Source organism: Pollachius pollachius (assembly GCF_949987615.1).
Source record: "Pollachius pollachius genome assembly, chromosome: 14".
Lineage (NCBI taxonomy): Eukaryota > Metazoa > Chordata > Actinopteri > Gadiformes > Gadidae > Pollachius > Pollachius pollachius.
Genome location: NC_136947.1, coordinates 3,442,487 through 3,465,581, shown reverse-complemented (window position 1 = coordinate 3,465,581; position 23,095 = coordinate 3,442,487). Strand labels below are relative to the sequence as shown.

The window sequence follows — 23,095 nt, the reverse complement described above, 5'->3', positions numbered from 1 at the left end:
TCAACCACAAATAAATAAACTCACTTATGTGTTTGGTAAAAACAATATTTTTGATGACACCCCCTGGACTACTGGATGAAAGAATAGCTCATTAAACATCCATGCCACAGTCAGACAGTGGTAAATCCAGTCATCAGTTTTCTACCTTCCAAATTCAAACTATTTCTGTATTTCTTTCAGTTTCAACATCAGGTCATATCAACGAATTACAAATTCATATTTGTGAAATCTTTTCTTTTGTATTCATTTTCGATAGATTACGTCATCTATAATTCAGAACCTTTGGAGCCCCACTGCTTCAGAATGTCCTCTTTTGAGAATTAGTATTTCATACAAGGCAATGTCATGTATTTTTTGTGCAGTCATCACTATAATTAAAGGTGAACATGGCCTACATTGGAATAATTGTACATTTGTGCTGGTGAATACCTTAGACGATAGCAGAGCACTGTTCTTAATGGAGTTACAGAGCTGACTGAGCCTTCCAATGTGAGGGGAGCTCTTTATTTTTAATTGGTCCTGAACATGTCATTGTTCAGGCACCAAGCAGAGAGATGGAGGAAGGAGAAAAAGAAGAAGAGAGAAAACATCTTGTTCATCTCTACCACATTAGCACAGGACTAACACATTGATACATGATGCTATTTATATATATATATATATATATATATATATATATATATATATATATTACTCTTAGATTAGCTCGCTAATTAGTTTGTCATCCTGTCCTGGGTTTTTTTGCGGTCATTATGGCTTGGAGTGCCAGGCTACTGAATGACAGACTTTTTAGTTCTGTCTGGGGACTACAAAGGCGTCATGATGAGTTGTCACAGGTCCCCTTGAAATATTCTATTCTTACTTGTCATCGTATTCGGGTAGTTGATAATGAGCCTTTCTCTTCTGGCTGCAGTGACCTAAACCCGACAGAATTTTTGGATTTAGAATATGGGGACTAAGCTACCTTGTTGTTTAACGGATCCCCTTACACGATAATAAGGTCGTTTTTCTGGCTCATATATAATCTGAGAAACTCTTAATACACATTAACGGAAACATTTAAAGCTGTGGCAAACAGGATGCGACTCATTACACAGTGTACCCATTGTTTTATTAATGTTTCATTAACATCGTGGTACAGACGTACAAATGCTGCTTCTCTAATTACCAACAGCAGACGTACTCATGCATAAATCTTGTGTGCTACGGTACTGCGATGTGACTGTTTCCCATGAATAGTAAGCAACCTGTTTTAATCAAAGTGGAAAGCCATGGTGCCAGCATGTTTTGTCTTTGCAACTTGAGTTACAATTGAACAATTCATCATCGGATTATTAGTGCTGGTTCGCATAACACCAAGGGTGGTTGACGCCTCTCTGGGGGGAAACCAAAAAAAACTGAAATGGTTTGGGCACCTGAACAGATGGTTCATTGTTACTAGGGAGACCTCAAAGCCCTTGCGTGGAGCCGCCCGATTGAAACCGGACAAATAAGTGTCTCAAAGTCATTTTTAGTAACAGCCTCTCAATCGTAGCACATGACTTCCTGGATAGCCTCAAAAACAATTAGGCTGCATGAGACTAAGTAGAGGAGACAGATTGGAATTGATTTTCTCTGTTAAGGATGCAACATCCGGGCTTTTGAAGACATTGGATCTTTTTTAGGGTCGTCCCTGAACGGTGCTGTGCGAACATGAAATTACAGGGCCCACAAGATCCCATTCTGTCGAGATCTTGCTGAGAAACAACTTGGCACCGCACATGACGGGCGAAACCAGGGAACATTGACTGGTTGTCATCACAACCCACAACAGCTCCCGATCTTCCTCCCTCCCTCCTCTTCTTCTACTTCTTCTTCTTCTGTTCTTCGACCTCCGCTGTTCGTCTCTAGTTCCATTCTGTAAACATGACAAGCACTGTGCCTTGTAATCGGAGGCTGTAGACGGATGAAATTGCAGTGCATCACAAGTGTGGCACAACACTTCGTGGCCAAAGGCAGAGTCGTTGAACCACAAGGGTTCTGGGGCTAGCCAACTCTGCGCACACGGCGAAACCACTAGTTGGTCATCGTGAGTGTGTGTCTCGATGGTGAAGCCAACAGAAAAAAGTAATCCCAGATCTATGGCTGTGTTGTGGTTGTGATCTCTTGATGAGCTAGAGGTGGCCCTTTTATAATTTTGAACAATGAAAATCACAAAAACAGGGCACAATTTGACATTGGGAATTAACAGGCGTGGCGTGCGTCATTGCGTTGGTTTTTGGCGCCCACCGTTGCCGTCTCACTTTTCGGTGACACTTTATTCCCGAGCCAAGCAATGCAGGATGATGACAAATAGAATGTGTCCCACGTCTCATTGAAAGTTTGCCAGCGTAATCATTCTCACTTGTGTTTTATTGGCAAGTGGGGAGAGAATTAGATTAACCTTTAATATAGAACCCAAATGATAAAAGCTAAATGGGCCTTGCTTGGCAAATATATTACCACTTATTGATTTTTCATCATCTCCCAGCGATCTGTCATTTAGGCAAAGAGAGACTCCTCTCAATGATTCTGCATTTTTATGGCTGTGATTGGCCGCCGGTCATTCCACATAAAAGGACACATAGAAGAAGTCCCATAAAATGTCTAAATTATGTCGAGGTTATTCGGAGGGAATGACCTCCACATCAATTTCATATTTATCCTTAGCGCACATTTTAAATCTTTACTCTTCGTTATGATTCATCGTAAAACGCACCGCTTTAATGTCTTCGATAATGCACTTTTAAAAATCATGTAAAGACCTATCAGTCCTGTTTCGCTTTCATATTTGAGTGTCCATCCTTCGGACCACAGACACACACAGCAACCGACCCCTTGGAGGTTAGGGCTGAAAGATTTGGGCAAATAATCCAATTGCGATTAATTCGACCAATATTGCGATTATCTTTTCATTTTTTTTATGTTCTGTGTTATTCACTAAACAAAAAAAAAAAAATAAAGCAATAAATCATTGATGCATGTGTTGAGATGAATTGGTGCATGAATTGATCTTATACCATCCTTATTTAATCTTACTCACTGAATTGTAAAAGAAAAATAAATACGAATCTGACTGATCTCCAGTCAGTGACAGCAACAGCATCGCAGCCTTCGCGATTTGCACGTCGCGTACTACTACATCGGGTTGCCGGTTTCAATCCGATTAATCGTTCACCCCTAGTTTCTGAGTGTCCACCCGTCAGACACACCCGGCGACCGACTCCCCGCGGAGGTCGTCCTCACCGCCTCCATTTCCCCTCCAGGCCCCGCCTTCATGATGGTGAACACGTCGGGCCGCTTCGCCGGCCAGAAGGCCCTGCTGCTGACCCCCCAGCTGAAGGAGAACGACACCCACTGCGTCCTCTTCCACTACTACGTGGGAGGCCGGGACAACAGCCGGCCCGGCCAGCTCAACGTCTACGTCAAGGAGAACAACAGCCCCCTGGGCATGCCCATCTGGAACGTCTCCGGCCCCGCCACTCGCACCTGGGGCCAGGTGGAGCTGGCCATCAGCACCTACTGGCCTAACTTCTACCAGGTACGCCACACCCCCAGGTTTGACGCCACACAGGCTTACTTGCGTAGCATTAGGCAGGGGGTGCGGACACTTTTGGGTTAACACTGCCGTTGGGTTTCGGGGTATGACTCAATAACACAATTCTTTTTCCCGAAGAGAACAATGACAACAAACAAAACTCACGGTTTTCGAGGGAGACCAAAACAGCCGCACAATGGCACGTTTTTACAACTCTGAGGAAACAGATAAATTATTGATTCACGGAACTACCTCGGTATCCATGGTAATCTGTTCCCAGTCTCTTTTCCCACTCCCGGCTCCTCTTTTTCCATTCCGAAACTCATTTGAACTCGCCAGCGAGCATGACAGAGGGGGGAAGGGCTTGGCGGGGGTGATTTCACACTCGCCTGGCCATTAGTGTTCACCGGGCTCCTTCCGAGTAGCCCACCAAATGTTAATTGATGCAGAGAGAACCCTTAACCTCCCAGCAGGGGAACCGCCCCCCCGGTGGATTTTTTCATTACGGCGGCCAGGCAGGGCTCGGCTGTGTAGGTAGCCGGGGGGGTCCGCCCGCTCATCATGGCCACGCTGATAACTAAGCTAACAAGGGGCCCCGCTGAGCTTCTCCCCGCTGAATAACACCAGGGGAGCCCGTCCCTTTCCCTGCTTAATGAAGGCCGCCTGAACAAGGAGAAAGGGGGTGGAGAACGGCACAGGACGCTAGCCGGTGCACGCGTGCCTCACTCACTGTTGAGCTCCATGGCGCCCCCCCCCAAAGTCTGCCTCCTGACGCGCGGTGGTGTTTGGTGTTGAAAACTGCGTAACGAGTAAACAGCGGCGGTGGCGTCACTGCTGTCACTGAGGCAGGCCGGGTTTCAGGAGAGGACCGAGTGCTCTCTGTTTATCTGTTTATACGACCGCCAGCCCAGCTGTAAGTGTATAGTGTAAGATGTTATTGTAAGTCGCTTTGGATAAAAGCGTCTGCTAAATGCCCTAAATGTAATGTAAATGGATACAGGCATTTACCAGAGTTACATATTTTATTGAGTTGTGCCATACAATATGTAGAGGCTATGTAATCGGAATCCAATACCTAATAATTTATTAATTACAAACATTTTCTTTCATAGTAGAGTTGTTAGCATGCAGATATTTGTATCCGTTAAAGTAGTTATAACCAGCCTACAACGCTACAAGACACTGAATGTCGTGAAACATCCAGCATCTGTTTGTGTCCAAACCCTTGGACAGAAAGTGAAATGACTGCCTCTGTTTGTGATCTTCATAGGCCACAACATTAGAAAACTTACCTTGTATCATATCCATCCATGCACCACCACTCTTCAGTGGAGGGAGAGAAGAGCTCCTTGAAAATTGCCACTAATTAGCAACATAGTGCTAATTATAGGTATCTATAATTGCACAGTAACCTACGTGATTGTCAAAAGGGAAGCCACCCAATACTCAGAAATTATATTTTAATTACAGATGAGTTTTTTTTTTTCTCAAAACGGGCCTTTGAGCCTTTGATAATTACTCTGCTGTCAGGTGATCATTAAAACTTTTAATTGAGATTGTCATGCGTTCTTCACCAAATTACTCGACGTTCCTCCATGCCCTTTCATTGTCCGCCAAATGAAAGCATGCAACAGGTCAACGTTTTCCATACAGCCGCCAACACCATATAATAGGTACTATACGGGCACTGTTACACAATCAACAAGTGAACACCTATTCCCTCTATATTCTTGTTATCAACACCATGGCCCCCCCTGGCTCTGGAGTGAATCAATCCTGGTGTAAAGTAGAGCGTAGGCTGGTCTCAGGGAGACGGAGCAGTCCGGTGATGTTGCACGGCGAGGGCTGGGGTCCACTTCCTGTCATTTTGACAAACGAGCAGTGGGGGGGGGGGGGGGGGGGGGGGGAGATCTCGCCGCGTGACTCCGGCTGCCTTTGTCCCCTGTGAATCTTCTTCACCGAGGGTCAGTCCCAATTATGCACTGCGCGCTAGCATTGATGCTGGAATCAATTATATCACAGCCGTTAGCCCTGCTGACGGATGTCTGTTGCGCAAACAAAAGATTTCAATTAGAGAGTTGGGATCAGTTCATTTGTCTGGTGGCGGTGATATGGAGTCGTTGGCCTTTTAATTTCCTTTAAATTAGCCCGTAATGAGGCCATAATTGGCACCCAAGACATTCACTTTCATATTTCACGAGACAAAAAAAGACATGTATAATTAGAGGGTTCATCTGAAGGAATTCTCCCTTCCAACAGACAATGATCACCAAGCCTGTTTCCACGATCCGATGTTCGAAAAGTGTTGGAAAGGAATGTGTGTGTGTGTGTGTGTGCGTGCGTGCGTGCGTGCATGCGTGCGTGCGTGCGTGCGTGCGTGGGTGCGTGCGTGAGTGTGTCGGGGGGCCTTTTAACCCCCGGCTGGCGACACGCAAACGCATGTCTTCAGTGAGGCCTAAAGAAAGCACGCACACATCAGTGCATATACAATCTACTGAAAGGACGCACGTTATTATTAGAGAGCGGTGGCATGCCAAACATTGGCAGCATGCGTGTGGGCAAAGCACTCCCTCCAGACACCAGACCCTCTGGGGTGTGGGCAGGCCTTGCATTCCCCTGTCCCTTTAAATGACCCTGAAGCCCGGGGAGTACATACCTCCTAACATTCAGCACTGGGCCACTCCCTCTCATGCTGACAGCCATTTGTTTTGCTAGGGATCTTGGCCTCTAAGGATAGGATCATGTTTTTCCGAACAGTGTATTTGGTTTATTTTTGTCACTGCTGAAATAAGAGTTACACACGTGCCTGACTTGTAACACTACCCACAACTGGGTGATCCTGCACAGGGCATGCGTGACGCATGCTATGAGATGCAAGGTAGGCTAAACGGTATCTAAGTACGCCAAACAAGTTAGTAAAAACCACCACCACGGTTAGCAGTAGGGCCAGTTGTGTTGAACCAACCCCCCTCACCTTCTTGCGTTAACCAGCAGTGCGGCCGGTGCTGTTGAACACACCTCCACCACTGTAGCGTTAACCAGCTGTGGGGTCGGTGCTGTTGAACACACCATCGCAACTTTACGTTAACCAGCAGTGCGGTCGGTGCTGTTGAACACACCACCACCACCACTGTAGCCTTAACCAGCAGTGCGGTCGGTGCTGTTGAACACACCACCACCACCACCGCAGCCTTAACCAGCAGTGCGGTCAGTGCTGTTGAACACACCACCACAACCACTGCAGCGTTAACCAGCAGTGCGGTGTGTTACGGACACCACCTGCCTGTCCATGCGCATTAGGATCACGCCTTGTCACAACACCTAGCCGCGTTGGCATATGGCGGAAATAATGTCAGCGGCCCCGCGGTGCTGTGACTGAGCGGACCCGATTGCTGCGGTATGCGGCCGTACGGTTAAAGGCTTATCCAGGCTGGCGGGGTAAAGGGCGACCATACGCCAGTGCCATTTGCAGACGCGTGTCTATTAATCACTGGAGTTCATGCGTCTTCCTCCTCCTCCTCCTCCTCCTTCAGATTGTGTTTGAAGTGGTTACCTCGGGCCAGCGGGGTGTGCTGGCCATCAAAGATGTCGCCGTCCAGGGCCATCAATGCAGTAAGTCCTTCTTCTACTTTCATCACCTATAAAAAAGAAAGAAAGGGCGTCATCAAAGGCTCATTGTGCTGTTCCTGACATCTGTCCAAATATTAATATCCCTCCCATTACATTTTCAAGGCGACCGACCTGACCCCCCCCCCCCCCCCCAAAAAAAAAAAAAAAACCGCATGCGAAGCCTCTAAAAATTTTATCTCGGAAATACGAGGTTCTGCCACAATAGGGCACTTATAAATTCTTGGATACAGCCTTAACCTCACATGCACGCACGCACACACGCACGCACGCACACAGACAGACAGACAGACAGACAGACAGACAGACAGACAGACAGACAGACGCACGAACGCACGCACGCACAGATTCTAACACTCAAAACACAAAACACTCCGAAATACACTTTGTAATGCAAACGATGCAATCATGGTCATACACTACAGTATAATTCCTTAATTTGATATATAAGTATCTAAACACATTAGCTCATGGATAAACAAATGCCACAACAAAACAAAATAGTACGCTACGTCTATAAGCACAATTAACACTAGGCCTGTGACCGATTACTGTTTACCGTCAAAATAATTGCAACTGTAACAGGGAAGTAAATTGCATGCAATCGCACACATGTTTCTGTCTAATATACCTGTGTTTGATAGAGTGGTTTATACAATTTAAGCATCAATCAATCTATTGATAAATTCACTGGTCTATCTCGCATAAACGACCATGCTAATGGTAATGACATGCTAACTCACCTGGCAACCAGTAGAAAGCGACTGAATTCCAACACATTTGACGTCAATGAGATGGATTCGTATGGGGACGTGTATCTCACATAAATGTACTTAAGTCAATCTATGGCCTCTAGCTACGTGATCATCGTGGGAATGTGTTAAAGTGCGAGCCGATCAATAATCCAACGAGTGGGCGATGGCGTATCTCCAACATGATCGCAGTGAGTCCTGAGTGGAGAACAGACGATTCATTTTCTATTCATGCGGCCCTCAGGAATATCGCACACTGGCTTGTAATAATGACAATAGGTGATCGCTCTGGCTTTCCATCAATAAGAAAGAGAATCTTTGTGATGGAGAAAAATATATTTCTGTAATTTTTCATTGAAAGGACTAATAGGTCAAAGTTATAAGAGTGGCTTAGTTTAAAAGGCAGCGGATGAAATAATCTTCAATAGGCGTGTGCGTCAATGATGAAAGTTATACAATTAGCTATTGGCAAGTCTTTGGAGATTTACTTATGTTTCAAATCAAGGTCGTCCTGTTGAATTGCCCTATTTTTTTTCTGTGCTGAATCGGGGTACTAATCAAAAACGTTCTACATAAGTTTTTTTTCTGTGGACCATCCTAATCAGTGAACTCAGTTAACTGATAATGAGCACAGTTGAAAATAAGAAGAATGCTTTTTGAAGAACTTACAAAGGATCGAGCTCAAAGCTTATGGTCGGGTATTTAAATGTTTTAAAACGACCACAAAAGATTCACCCAAACCCTATTCATGATAACCTAGAGACAATCTGGAGCTAATCACGGTGTCTTCACTTGTTTTTTACCCTTACTATTTCATTTTTTATTTCAGTGAACACGCCTCACTTCCTGACCATAAAGGGTGTGGAGGTCAATGCCGGGCAGACCGCTTCTTTCCACTGCACTGTCAATGGTCGCAAGAGGGACAACTTTCACCTCTGGCTCCAGGTTTGTTATTCAATTATATTTCTATCCTGCTTTCTGCAGGGCGTTGGTTGCCGTTGACAATTCTTTCTCCCAAAAACATTTATTTCTTAAAGAACTTGGGATTAGGGATTTCCGCTAGGCCTAGCATATGCCTGTGGACTACGAAGACTATACACTCAAGACTGTGACTGGGATTAAGGGCTTTATACATGAAAACAACTTTTCCTCAAATGATCCGTTTTTTCTGTTGATCACAGAGAAAGCTGTTTGGTTAACCATAATGATCTATAAAATAGTCATTCCAGCAAATGAGTCTATTAAGCATTTTAAAATAAACTACTTATTTTAATCATCATACTCTACTCTACTCTACAATACAATCAAATTACAATCAAAACACAGATTATCTTCCCAAGTGCTAATCCCACCCTCTCTCCTCTAGCCTAGTGTCAACACCTCCTCTTCAGCAGAGTAGATTGTCCATTCAATCCAAACAGACACATTTCCCTCCTCCCCACACCTGACTCGCAGCATGGCTAACATTTCCCAGTGGCCCTAGCATTAGCAGCAGAAGCAGCATTAGCATTAGCAGCAGCAGCAGCAGCCTGGACTAACAGCACAGGGCTGCCCATTAGCTTCAGATTACCGCGGCGCGGTCCTAACCTATATAGGTTGTCAGGCGGCGCAGGTTGAGCCTTGTACTATATCAGGCGGAAGCAGAGCTTCCCAGCAGTCTCGGGTTGACCTTGCTCCGCGGTGCGGCGGCGGAGGTGGTGGCAGCGCATCTGGCGGACGAGACCCCGTCGCCGTTTGCCGCTAAGCACGCTGTCAAGCGTGCCATCAGCGGGGGCATGGCGCCGGGCAAAAGGTCCTCTGCCAGGTACTCCATCATTTTAACAAACACGTCCTCATTAGCACAGGAGCTGGAAAACAAACATTAAGTGAAGTCCCCCGATGACAGTAATGAAGAAATATTTCTAATGAACAAATGTCCCCCATCTGCCTGCTGTGAGGGGTGACAGCTGGGGAGAGCCCACTCCACGCGGGTGTGTGTCTGTGTGTGTGTGTGCGTGCGTTTGAGTGCGTGTTGGTGCATGTGAATTTGTGGCACATTTAAGCATGTATGTGTTTTTTTTGTTTTTTTTGTGTGTAATTCCCAAAGAAGTCGGATGCAACACATCACTCACAGACCCCCACCCCCACAAACAGACACACACACGCACACACACACACAGACACAGAAACACACAGAGACACACACACACACACACACACACACACACACACAGACAATGCCTCTGATAGCACACAAGGTCAAGCCACTTTGCTAATTAAACTCTCCCGCTTTGGACGTCCTGTGTTTGTGTCCATTCCAAACAGGGCATCGGTGGACGCGAGGCCCCCATGAAGGCCACTAAACCTTGGAACAACCGCCGCTTCATAGGCACTTTCGACGTGGAGAACACCACCAAGGGCGACTCGGGCCGCTACCGCTGCATCGTCCACTCGGACAAAGGGGTTGGAGTGTCCAATTACGGAGAACTCACTATAAAACGTAAGTACCGCTCCCCTTCTGTCCGCCAAAAAAACCATCAAAAAAAAAACAAAACAAGCAATACAAACAACAACAAAGCAGGAGCGCGGCCATGCTGTCCCAAAGAACCCACAGCCCAGTCCGGCGGGTTCCTCGGTGACCTCTGTGCACAGGACAGGAGTCCAGAGGAGATGAGCAGGAATCGCCTGCACGCTCTTCTCCCCCAGATGGGTTAAAAAAGGAAGGGGGGGAAAAGGCCCCCTTAAGGGGTTTGCTAAAAATACAAGCTCTGGTTTTATGTTGATTTGTTACCCAGAGGACCTTAATAGCTTCTCCCCTGTTGCCGCTGCCCTTGACTGAACACAATTGCACCTACAGGAGCACAAAGACCCCGGGCGAAGGGTTTACAGTAGCCTCGCTGATATAACACCGCCGCAGCCATTTGATATGAATTTATGGAGTCGTCTGAAGCTAAATCCTGCAAGGCCTCACTTTCCGATAGCCCCCGTTGCCCGGTAATGGCCTTCTATATTTCTTCACCTCAATTTTCTCCCCTGCACTCTCAATTGAATTTACTGCCCCCTTCTTTTCTCCTCTTTTTTTTTTGTCTTTTGCCTCATGTGATTGATAGGTTTAATCCCGCCTGTCCAGATCGAGCTCTGTCAATCATTTTTCCGAGAACGGCGGAGTCACAGACACAGCCGAGTGAAACGAGGGAGAGAGCGATAGGGAGAGCGAGGGAGGGAGCGAAGGAGCGAGAACGATATAGAGTGATAGATAAGGTGTCTTTCTCTCTCCCACCCGAGTGTATCGGCGGGTTTCAGTGGTTATGCTTGAGCAAAATTTACCGGCACAACGGAAGCCACTCAGAACTACACTTGTGCATAAACCCAGCAGCGCCAACACAAACATCCACTTCTCGTTGTGTACACACACACGCACACAAACACACGTACCCATCTCCTCGCTGATGCAAGCGATAGTCTCAGAGACTTCTGCTTTCGACGTGTTTTTTGGGTGTGTGTTACAGGGACGAACCAGTAAAGCGTAAAGTGTCTCCATCATAAAACTTTCACGTACGGGCATTTTTTTCCCCCTCTAGATTCCGGGACGTTTATCAGATCTCAGCTCCCCTCCGTGTCGTATTTTGAATTCTGCAGAGATTTTCCGCCTCAGCAATTTCAGCAAAAGCGTGACATCGGGTGCGGTAAATGAACATTTAGTCCGGTCGTAAGTGTAACACATCAAAGGGTGAGAACCCCTCTTATTCTCTGCGTCGTAAAACAACCACTTACCTGCGGCCCCTCCCCCTGCCACCAAGCCCCCCCGCCAAAGACTAGGATACCGCCTCGTAAATCTCCCTGAAACCTGCATTCACCACCTTGAATGACTGGGGAGTTTTTTCTTTCAAATGAATGACCGTGAGAGTTATTCACTGGATTATGTACCTCATACAGTCCTCCCGACCACGCACAGACGCACACGCACTCACACAGACGCACACACACAGCCCCACGGTGCTCATTACTATCAGAGCCATCACTTCACCATGAGGAGAGTGAATGCTTGATTATCCCGGATAATCACTTGTGCCTTTTTGTGCCAGCGCACCGTCAGATTTATTTGCCTGTGTGCAGTAAGCCACACCTACTTCCCCCTGCGGCACCTAAAATTTCCCCCTCTTTTTTCAGAACCCCCATGCGAGATCAACAATTCCCCCCCGCCACTCCAGTGGTGGCCCATATAATGAAACGTGGCTCAACCGCCCCCCTATTTGACAGCCTGCCAGCTGTATCCGCCCAGATCCACCTGGCCAGGAGGAACAGTGCCAGGAAGCGGCTAGCTGGGGTGCGCCGATGCTAGCGCGCGGCGCCGGCGCCGGCGGTGTCACCGCTAACGAGCGAGGTCGCCAGAAAATAAAAAATCGAAAAAGCCGACCCTGATGGTTTCTGCTCGGCATCTTCCTTAGCCGTTGCTCCCTGCTGTTACCGAGGTCTGATCGATAACGCCCTCGCGCCGGTCCAATTAGGAGAGCCAGCGACACGATGAGAACCCCTCGCATGCTAACGAGAGACACCGGGCAGATGTGCTTGTACCATAATAGAGGTCTGCTGCACTACGAGCCCGTGCCAACACGTTGCTAACAGCAAAACACAGTGTCTCTTCTTTGTCTCAAGGCCGTGGCGTGACGGCAGTTACAAAGAGCGGGAACTCGTACGCATACGTTCACAAGTATTTCTTAGCCAGTCTGTTTTTATGTGCTAATGTGTTTGGGTCCGCAGGGTCAATTCTTGGACCGGTAGCAAATTATGTGTCGTGTGTGTGTGTGTGTGTGTGTGTGCGTGTGCGTGTGCGTGTGCGTGTGCGTGTGCGTGTGCGTGTGCGTGTGCGTGTGTGGGAACATGCATTAGTATGAGCGTTATTCGCACACGCGTCCCTGGCCGTCAAGCAGGTGCTGAGGGTAGAATAGGGCACAGCTGTTGCCAGTTCGTCTGGGGTCCTGGTCATCGTCGTGACAACAGCTGCTGCGTGACCCCTGTGTGTGGCTCCGTCGCTCCCTCTCCCCCTTCTTAATTCTTAGTGATAAATAAAATGAATGGATAAAATGCAACGCGAAATGCCTCTGCACGGTATAAACAGTTGGTAAGGAGTTGTTTAGCGTCGCTTGGTGTTCCTCGTGGCGCTTGTGTGTGTATTTCCCAACAGAAATGGGATATTTTGAGTTCTTATGCTATGGTGGTTGAACACAGGAGTAATTTGTTTTGGTACTAAGCTGACATCTTCCTTTTGCTCTCGCAGTAACTTGAACGAAAGTGAGCTAAGTTGAATCAGGCAAAATTGCCACAATACATCACCCTGCTTATTCTCCCTACTACACAACGACACTGAAGGGATATTTAGACAAAATGGCGGCAGCCATCCGTACAATATGCATCAGAAATGAATAAACCTGCACATGTACCAGGATTGACAAGAGGCCTGGAGAATGTCTTAATTTTTCTTGGCTCATTACATTGGTCCTGCAGTGTAACACAACAGGCAGCAGAACTTTACACTTTATAATACTCGCTGACTTGTCCCTGCCTGGCGTCGCCGTACTTCCTGACCCTGTCAACAGGTTTGAGTCACCAGTGGAAATCTGTGTGGCGCAAAAGTGACCATTTGGTCCCGTGTATCACAGCAGGCTCCATCGTGGACACTGTGTGATGACGGGCAGTCGGCCAATTATCTGGAAAACCTTTTTCAACTTGAATACTTTTCTTGAACAAAAGCACATTTTCGACAAGACTAACCTGCCTTACTTTCCTCCTTCCATCTGTCAAGAGGATTTTTATATTTTTTGAGGTGTAAATGATTTTCTTAGTGAGATGCATCCTTTGTACGACTTATGAATATATACTTATTCATATAAAACACCCCCCAGCAAAATGACAATTTTGAGCATTCATACAGTTTTAAGTAAGAGGTCATACTCACCATTATTAAAAGGATAATTTTTTTGGGTCTACATGAGGCTGAACATAATTTCACTTATCCTGATTAAAACCCAGTCTCTCCACTATCACCTCTATTGAGTACAGTGGATTGATAATCAAGCAATCCTCCATAATAAATAACCCCACCTTAACAACAAGCCTGCTGGGTCGACTCCCTTAGTTCCAATATCCTCCTTTTCCCGTCTGGCTGCTTGCAGTCAACCAATGAGGCAGCGGAAGACCTGTTGGATTAGCTGGTTCACTTTGCACAATGTTTCACTGCGTTGCTGGAAGCCAAGATTAGGGGAGAGTTTATGGCGCTGTCTCTGCGGTCACCCAGAGGTAACCATCTGCTTTGCCCGTCTAGTCTCTGCGTGGGGCACCTCAGCCTCCTACTTTTTTTTCCTTTCTACTGGTGATGGGTGTTTCCCCCCCTGACTCTCCCCATGACAACTCCACCAGAGCTAGCCAGGCAAATAATGGCATTATTCTGTTACATTCGCTCTCATTAGAGCTGCTCATCCAAGCCTCAGGGACCGGAGACACCATTGTGGGGCTCGGCAAGAGTGCAGATTCCTGAGCAGTTCCTTAGCCGTAGGCAACAGCGCCGACTGGTCTGGCCTGTGGTGGCGCCAGGAGATGTTGTGGTTTCACACTTCAACACAAAGCACAATGTAGGAGTTTGATGAAGCTATGCTGATCAACTGTAGCCTGTTGCCTGAGTTTTAATGAAATTAGGATTTGGTACAGAATAGGCGCTCTTCTCGATACATAGAGCGCTATATAAGATAATATTCTGCTGCATACCTCACACCCGGCCCACCTTATTACATTTCTAAAATGGCATCAAAATCCCAAAAGATAATCATACCTAAGTACATTCTTGCATTAAAAATAATGGTAGGATGAAAATAGTGTGTATAACCTTTCGGTGACATTTCCGAAAACTTAATTAACGCAGGAAGAGCGTGCATATGTGAACACGGATGTGCTAGCAGCAGAAAAGGTTACAAGCAAAGATGTCAGTGTACTCAACAATGACTGAGATTAGTGCTTGTGAATCACATCTTTCTGATCAAGTAACGTCATAATGAAATCAAACAACCCAACTTCTTGTCAGTAAATGAAAAGTTTCAATTGATATTTTGTTGTGGTTGTCCCCTGATGTAAACTCTATGCATACCACTTACGGATGTATACTCGACACAACAACCCTCCACGGACAAATATGGTGAGGTAGCTCATCGATCCACCTCTCTAAAGAAAGAGTGGCCTCTGACAATTATCCAAGCATTAGGGTAGTCATCCTCTGATTGAAATCAATATGTTGTTCAAGGAAGACGGTACATTTCCCAGGGTCCAGGTGACTTCATTCACACCTTTATCTAATGCAGCAGGCGCCTTTGTACCGCCACTGATTACATGACTCAGGCAATTCACTGTGGAAGATAAAGACATGCCCGGTTACCGAGCAAGACCTATTGATCTGAGGGGGTTCGGTTTTGGTTGGTTTCCTCGGTGCACGGTGTGCGGTTAGAAAACGAAAAGACATTGTTCATACACTTCAAGGGGATTTGCCTGGGGTTGGTTTATGTGAGAAAATCGATTTCAAGCAGTCAAATTTCCTAAAGACTAGCGTTTTTCAAAATCCTCAGTGTTCCAAAATCCTCAGTGTTCCTAGTTACAATCAAAGATTCCTCATTGTGTTCTCAGTGCTTTTATCCAGGGGGGCAGTTTGGGAAAGAAGCTCGTAGACTTCCAGACTCGAACATTAACAGTCAATTCAACACTGTTGCAATCTTAGTGCAGAATGGACCAGAAATTGCAGTCCATGACGACACAATAACTGTTCCACTCCTGCCCTCCCCCCCCCCCCCTACCAGAGCCACCGGTGCCCATCGCTCCCCCCCAGCTGACGGCCGTGGGGGCCACCTACCTCTGGATCCAGCTCAACGCCAACTCCATCAACGGCGACGGCCCCATCATCGACCGCGAGGTCGAGTACCGCACGGTCTCCGGTACCATGTACGACCTGCAGCCCGTGGACAAGACCACCCACAAGATCGGCCACCTGGACCCCGACACCGAGTACGAGATCAGCGTGCTGCTGACCCGACCCCTGGAGGGAGGAACAGGGGCCCCCGGGCCCCTACTCAGAGCCAGGACCAAATGTGCCGGTGAGTCCAAAGTAACCTGGAAGTTCACGAATAAGCTATCGCGCGTTATGTGCTTTGAGTGTGTGTGTGGTTGATTGGGGTTCGAGGTTTTAGGGAGGCGACTGATTGGACTCTGGGGCTCGGGGGGAGACTTCACACCTGTCGGGGCATTGACTAATCATTGTAGAGTCTGACCCAATTGGACCTGATCACTTCTCTTAAATAGATGGTCAATTTGAAGCGGCGTCATGTTATTGATTCCTAAGTGTGGCGTTTCTTAAACACAGCAACACCCCCCCGATGGCGCTGAACGCAGCGGGTGGTGCCATCAGATCGTTACTCATGTAGAGTGGTGCCCACTCGTTTTTGGACGCGACACAGAGCAGGCCATGTGTCTCTGGGGAAATCACGCTCCGATGATGGGTCAGGTAGAGCAAGGAACTATGCTGTGTTGATTGCCAAGGATTGTTTTGATTCATGGCGCTCCGTGAAGTTCTTGGCGTTTACGCGTTAGAGCAAATGTTTGATAAGACACATTTGAAAACACATTTTGTACAACGACACAGGATTTTTCTTTCTCATATACAGGCTTATATGTTGAATGTCAAAGAAATAGTATAATTAAAATCCATGACTTTTTTCATTATTTTCTGTTTTCTTAGCAGCTGCGGTGACAGTTATAACAGATGATTTATCGGGAGTAATTTAAATCAACGCTCGCACACAGCTACCGCCGTAACCACGCGGCCTCTGAGTGTAATAATGTCATATTTTTAATAGCCCAGCAACCCCCCTCTAATTCACCAGCAATGCAGATTAATACAGAGTTTAACGCAAAGTGGCACCGTACATTTGACCGTTTACACTGTTTCTCAACTGCAGCCATCAGGGACCGCTTCACAAGCGCATGGGCATTTTTTGGCGCTTTCTAACGATACAAATTGCCCTTCTCACAACATTAACCAGCTAAATCCCCATGCCGTACCCGGATACCAACGCACAGAACACAACAAACCTATAGCCTCAGCATTTCCCAGCCTAATTCTTCCTGGTGTCCGAGAAGTGCTGATGAAAACAGGACCGCCGCCTCTCCTCCCGCCCCCGCCTTCCTTATTAAAGGTGCAACCATCCCTGCCACCACCTCACCGTGAAGGTCGTCAGGGTTGTTCCTTTCCCTTTTCTTTTTTTTTCTTCATCTCCAACGGCGGGGTCTGATAGGAATGGATGGCGCTCCCCCATGCCTGTTCAGCCTCCAGAGCAGCCAGGCTCCGACCGGGCGGTGGCCGGCCCCTTTGCCACCCCGCCGGCCCCCAGTCAGAGAGATGGATGGCCCTGGCTCCCGAGGTGTGTTTGAGGAAGCGGCTCTTGATCTTGTCCGGCTCTCCCGGTGGTCGCTCCCAGTGACAGGCCGGGCCTCGGCAGAGCTCCCTAATTGAACGGTTAAAGCTCACGGGGCCCTGCGATACATCACCGCGGATATAGACAAGCTCCAGGACACGCTCTCTTCCCCCCTCGCCGGCCCTTCCTCTCTCTTATCCTAGTCTCGGAAGGCTCATAGCAAGAATGCGAGGCAACTAGACGCACTTTGAGGCGACCCGCGTGCTCCGTTCCTAGCCGCCTCTCGTCGGATGGTTCCCAGACTGAGCGGCGTAATAGGCAAGATGCCGTCATTCTTCGTCTTCTTTGCGACACCAGCCAACACAATTTAATTCAGACGTATGAAGAAGAAGAAAGCTCGGGCCTTAGATCATTATTTTCTATGACATTCCATTACTTTTCTAGTGAACATAAAAAGGCTTGCCTCTTTTATGTCCAAGGCTTTTGGGCGGGAGGGGCAATTTGTGTCTCTCAAGGGCTTACAGAATGTACTTGGGGGGGCAGGGGGGGAGAGCCATCCCCATCACCTGCGCTCTCAGACACACTGTTATAGTTCTGGTCTTAAGTTTCAAAGCGCTCCACTATTTACCATTGTACCGGTTTGCTCCTCATCGTCGGTCAAAGGGAATTTAGTGTTGCTTCGGGACGCCGCTGAACGCGGATTGAGGGTGAAGTTGTTTACCACTCCGGAGCCCACCGTGCCTCGGAAGCACAGCGGCAGAGAGGTCAATGTATTATCAGCCGGGGCCCCTCCGGATCACACCGGGGGGGCCCGAGAGAGAGAGCGGCGTTCCAGCAGGAAGATTGAAAGGCCGTCTCACACAGAGAATCCATTTGCAGCCAAGACTGCCAAGGCAGTAAACTGGCCCCCAAACAATGTCTAAACTCTGCACTCAGAGTGTGTCAGAACCCAGGGTCAACCACCGCTGAGTTAGCACCGAAAAAACGCCTGGAACAAGTGGATGAGTGCTAATGCAAAAGTGTATCTATTTTCTGTCCTTTTTTTTTTATACTTTCCCTCTTCCTCTTATATTAAGACGGTTTAGAAAAACGGCTTCCAATGATTTTCATTTCCGCGCGAGGATCGCATGTGGTCCACAAGAAAAACCATTACCGTAAAAAATACAGCCATCGGTCCGCAGTTGATCACTGTTCACAGGGTCCAAGAGGCGTTCTGCTGTGTGCTCCTGAACTCCACTCTCTGACGCCCCATTGGGCACGTCCAATGGTCCCTGCATGCGGTCCCTGCCGGCTTCCAACACCTGCTGTACACCCAGGCCTCTGCCAGCTCCCATGTCCCCATCTAGAAGTTGACTCCATCTGCGCTCCGGCACCATGTGGGAGTAGTCTCATCTGTTTGTTTTGGTTTGTCGTTCTGTTGCGCTGAGTGCTATTAAACACAGGGGAGGCAGAGGTAATCAGGGCTCAGCCCTCGACTAAAAAGCATCTCTATTAGAGAACCGCACAGGATCGGGATGGCGCCGCGCCATTCCTCTCTCCCACAACAAGGTGGCTGTCCGCCTTTTTTACCGCAGCCTCCCTAATGTGCATAGGCCGAGTTTTATTTTCCGAGGCGTGGTCTGCCGCGGCAAATATGGGGTAAATATGGCTACAATAGATCGCTATATTCGAAACGCGGTGCGTGCATTGCCGTCACCGCAACAACAAGTCACCCACTGTGCGGATCGGCTGTCTCTGTCTTATTTAATTATTTCAAGTGTGAATCTTCACTAAAAAGCAGTAAATAGATAGAAGCTACTAGTAAACCATAAAGTATATTGCTTTTTTAAATATATGTTGTGGTTATACGGTTTGGAAAAAGGTAATTTTTTATAGGCTTTGGCTTTAGTAAAGCGTTGATTGAATAACTACCAGAGCGCTTGATGGATTCCCCTGGAAGACAATGCGCTGCGGCATGAATGGACGGTCACTCCAGCACCCTATCTGCGATAGCATTGGGCCGGTCTAGAAGGGATAATTGTTGACAGTCCTGTGACCCATAGGGTTCGGCATTGTCCGTCTCAAGGTGATGGAGGGGTCTTTGTTTGATGGCCCATTGTAACGCCTGCTCTTTTGTCCGGGGAGGAAGCGCGCTAGATTGAGTTTGTGCGGTGCCAGGGGTGGGGTTTGTTGCGGGACAATCAAAGGCTGTTTATTGCATGCAGTTGGAAATTGAATGGCAAATTGTGGTCCTCTCAAGGACGTTTCTTCAAACAACTGCTGGGTTGTGCCGGAGAAAGAGAGAGGGGAGAATGATGGCGGAGCGTCCCGCGTTCAGCCGTGACTCTACGGCGGTTTCACTATTATTGTTATTGCCCCTTCTGCCCCTCCCCTCCCCATAACTCCCATCTACTGCTTATTCCCCAAACGCTGTGTAAACAGCCCCCAGAACAGATGTGCGTAAACAACGCCCTAGCGATCAACCACACAAACATAATGTCTCCACACACTGTAGTGCTATCTCCTCAGAGCTTCACAGCTATTACTGCCCCCCCCCACAACCCTCCAGCGAGTGTCAACCAGTGGCGGGTTAACAGACTTTACTTCTTTGTGTGTTTCTATTCTTCTTTATTTTCCCTTTCTTTTATTCTCCCCGTGACGTCCAATTTGGCCAGAAATGCTTTCCAAGGACTTTAAACGTTTCCCACTCTTCCTGTGTTTTAATTATTCATGGTCGATCCAGAGCAATATTTGTCACCGACTTCCTTCAACCGTTTGCTGAATTATAGATGTCTCGTGTGTCCCCCCCCCCACCTCTCTCCTGGCTCCGGCGTCCAGGAAGCTCTCATTCAGTCGGGCTCTATAACTCTGAGTGAAGGAGAACATCTAGACGTCTCCTGCGCCCCAACTAAAAGGACGGCCATGTCAGGGGTATGTCTGTGATTTAAGCCCCTTATTCAACGGCCATAGCTCCAGGTTGGGCCCTCATATATCTCCTAAGTAGGTGGCTCAGGAAATGCCACCACCACCACCGCCCGTTTCGCAAAGTCAAGCGCTGCCATTTGATTCACGCCACATGCCGGGTGTTTGTAGTCTCTTTTTCTTTATTTTTTTCGCCCGTTGTTTGTCGCGACAAATGACAAGTCGAAGCGGAGCCATCTGGGGGGGCTGTGAGGCTGAGGGATGGCTGCGATCACCCGCCCCCCCACCCATCCTTAGAGTTCACGGCTCTGGTGAAGGAAAGATGGCGACCTCCTTTTGCCTCAATCCACCACCCTTATCGCAAGACACAAAGAGACCGACGTGCGTGTGTTTGGGCGTGTGTGTGTTTGTGAGTGTGTGTGTGTGTTTGTGAGTTTGGTGTGTTGGTGTTTGTGTGTGTGTGTGTTTGTGAGTTTGGTGTGTTGGTGTTTGTGTGTGTGTGTGTTTGTGTGTGTGTGTGTGTGCCTGTGTGTGGCGGGGTGTGTGTACGTGTGTGTGTGTGTGTGTGTGTATACATGTGTACGTGTGTACCTGACGTTGGCGTCAGCTTTCAGCCTGACCCCAATCACCATATAGCATTTGGCTTGAAACTAAATGAAAGATTGATTTTTTTTCCTCTCGACTCATTCCCCCATTGTCTGCCTCTGTTCTCCTCAGCCTGTCAGCTGGTTCTGTTGTCCAATGTCTGTTTCAACTAAACACCAGAGAGAGACCGGGGAAGGTCCCTCACCTTCACCCTTGATCCCCCCCCAAACCCCGTCAGCCATTTGATGTGCAATTGAATGTGGGCGCTTTCAGGCGCCCCTACACCTGATCAGCTCTTTGATAACAACGCTGTCTCGGGAAAACATGCCTTCCTTATTTCGATGGGTAAGGAAAGGTTACCTTCTGTTGTGTCCTGCCATACACAATCTCAGAAGACTGAGATTGTGGGATTTTGATTGGGTTTTACATTGGATTCGTTCTACCCTTTCAACAGGCTTTTGTAGTCTTTGCAGTCTTTTTTTGTGGAGCATGGCTTCTTCTTTTATTTTTGTTTGAGATAGTGGTCTGACACTTGTTGATGTATATTTCAGCACTTGCAGGCATTTGGACGTTTCCTAAGTAGAGCAGCCTTGGACAGTTTCGCCGTCAATCATGAACCAGGACGAGCTATGGCTCGATCTCCCTTGATTGTCTGAAGACTCGCCATGCGTCATCCTCGTCCATTGGCTACCCCCCTCGCCCTCCCCTCCTCTCTCTCCCCCCCTCTCCCCCTCCCCTCCACCCGTCTGTCTCTGTCCAACGCTCTCAGCCTCGATCCCTCCTCTTCCATATCTCTCTCCCTCCCTGCCGCCCTCCTCTCCCTCCCCCTCTCTCTTTGCCTCTCCGCTGTCTCTCTGGGCGGTGTGGGCTGGTGTCCACTCCATCTTGCGCGCTACACCATTAGAGGAGGTCCATCAGGCTCCATGGCAGGCTCGGCCCTGGCCCCGGGCCCCGGCCCCAGCGACGGGGCCTCGTTCTGGGGTCTCGATGCGGCGCATTACAGGGCTCCGCGCCCCTCATCCTCGCCCTCGCCCTGGCTCCCCTCGTTAATCACGCCGCCCCGTAAAGAGGGGCTTGATGGAGTGAGGGGGGACCACCGGTGTTCCATAACTCCTGCTGCTCACCCAGGTGTGTGTGTGTGTGTGTGTGTGTGTGTGTGTGTGTGTTAGTATGTGGGTGTGTGTATTTGTGTATCTATGTGCCCTGGTGTGTATGTGTGTGTGGACCTTGGTGTTTGTGTGTGTGTGTGTATGTTAATGCCTTAGTGTGTGTGTGTTTACCTATGTGTGCTTGTGTCTAGTTGCCTGTGTGTGAATGGCTGGATAAACAACTAGCACAGGTCAATTGGCTTGTATGCATTTGTGTGCCTTTATGCGTTCCTGAGTGTAGGTGTGTGGGTGTGTGTGTGTGTGTGCGTTTATTGTGTGTGGGGGGCAGCGTCCAGGTCTAGGTATGCCATCTTAATGTGCTATAACTCTGCTAATAAACTTTTGTACACGTTTCAAACCCAAGGCCAGACTTGTTGCATGGTGATGACCATCACCGGGCCAGAATGGAAAACCTTGGCATGAGCCCTCCTACCTCCTCAACGCGCGCGCGCGCACACACACACACACACACACACACACACACACACACACACACACACACACACACACACACACACACACACACACACACACACACTAATAGCCCTCTCACTCTCTCTCTCAACCCCCTCTATTTTCCAACTTGCTCTCTCTGTCTCTCTTTCTCCCCCTCTTCACTCTTTATCATTATCTCTTTTTCTCCCTCTTTCTCATTCTCTCTCTCCCTCCCACTCTTTCTCCAGAGAATTGCTCCGTGGCAGCACTCTAGCAGGGTGATGGAGCTTTGATTGTCGGTTATGAAAAGCTATCATTACGGCTCGCCTCCATGCGATATGAAAATGAAGTGTAAAACCCATGTCATTACCTGAATAGCAGTCACCATCGCAGATATAGACTGGAATGAGGCAAACAAATGCACCCCACTTAACACACACATGCACTTGCGCGCGCACGCACACACACACTAACACCACACACACATGTAGACACACACACACGCCAAGCCTATACTGAGCAAATGCAATAACACAGTAGTGGATTAACAACTAATGACAATGTCAGTCTGGAATGGGACACTTTACACACACACACACACACACACACACACACACACACACACACACACACACTGTAAATGTAAATCTAATCTCTACACTT

The 23,095-nt window shown here is 48.0% G+C and overlaps 1 protein-coding gene across 1 annotated transcript in view; it reads left to right on the top strand.

The window, feature by feature from the left end:
- LOC307085673 (receptor-type tyrosine-protein phosphatase mu) overlaps positions 1–23,095 on the top strand; it is a 141,419-nt gene that overhangs the window by 42,951 nt on the left and 75,373 nt on the right. Inside the window, 5 exon segments of the mRNA XM_079750538.1 lie at positions 3,285–3,559; positions 7,090–7,168; positions 8,765–8,880; positions 10,240–10,414; positions 15,753–16,046. Coding sequence (XP_079606664.1) covers positions 3,285–3,559; positions 7,090–7,168; positions 8,765–8,880; positions 10,240–10,414; positions 15,753–16,046 — 939 coding nt within the window.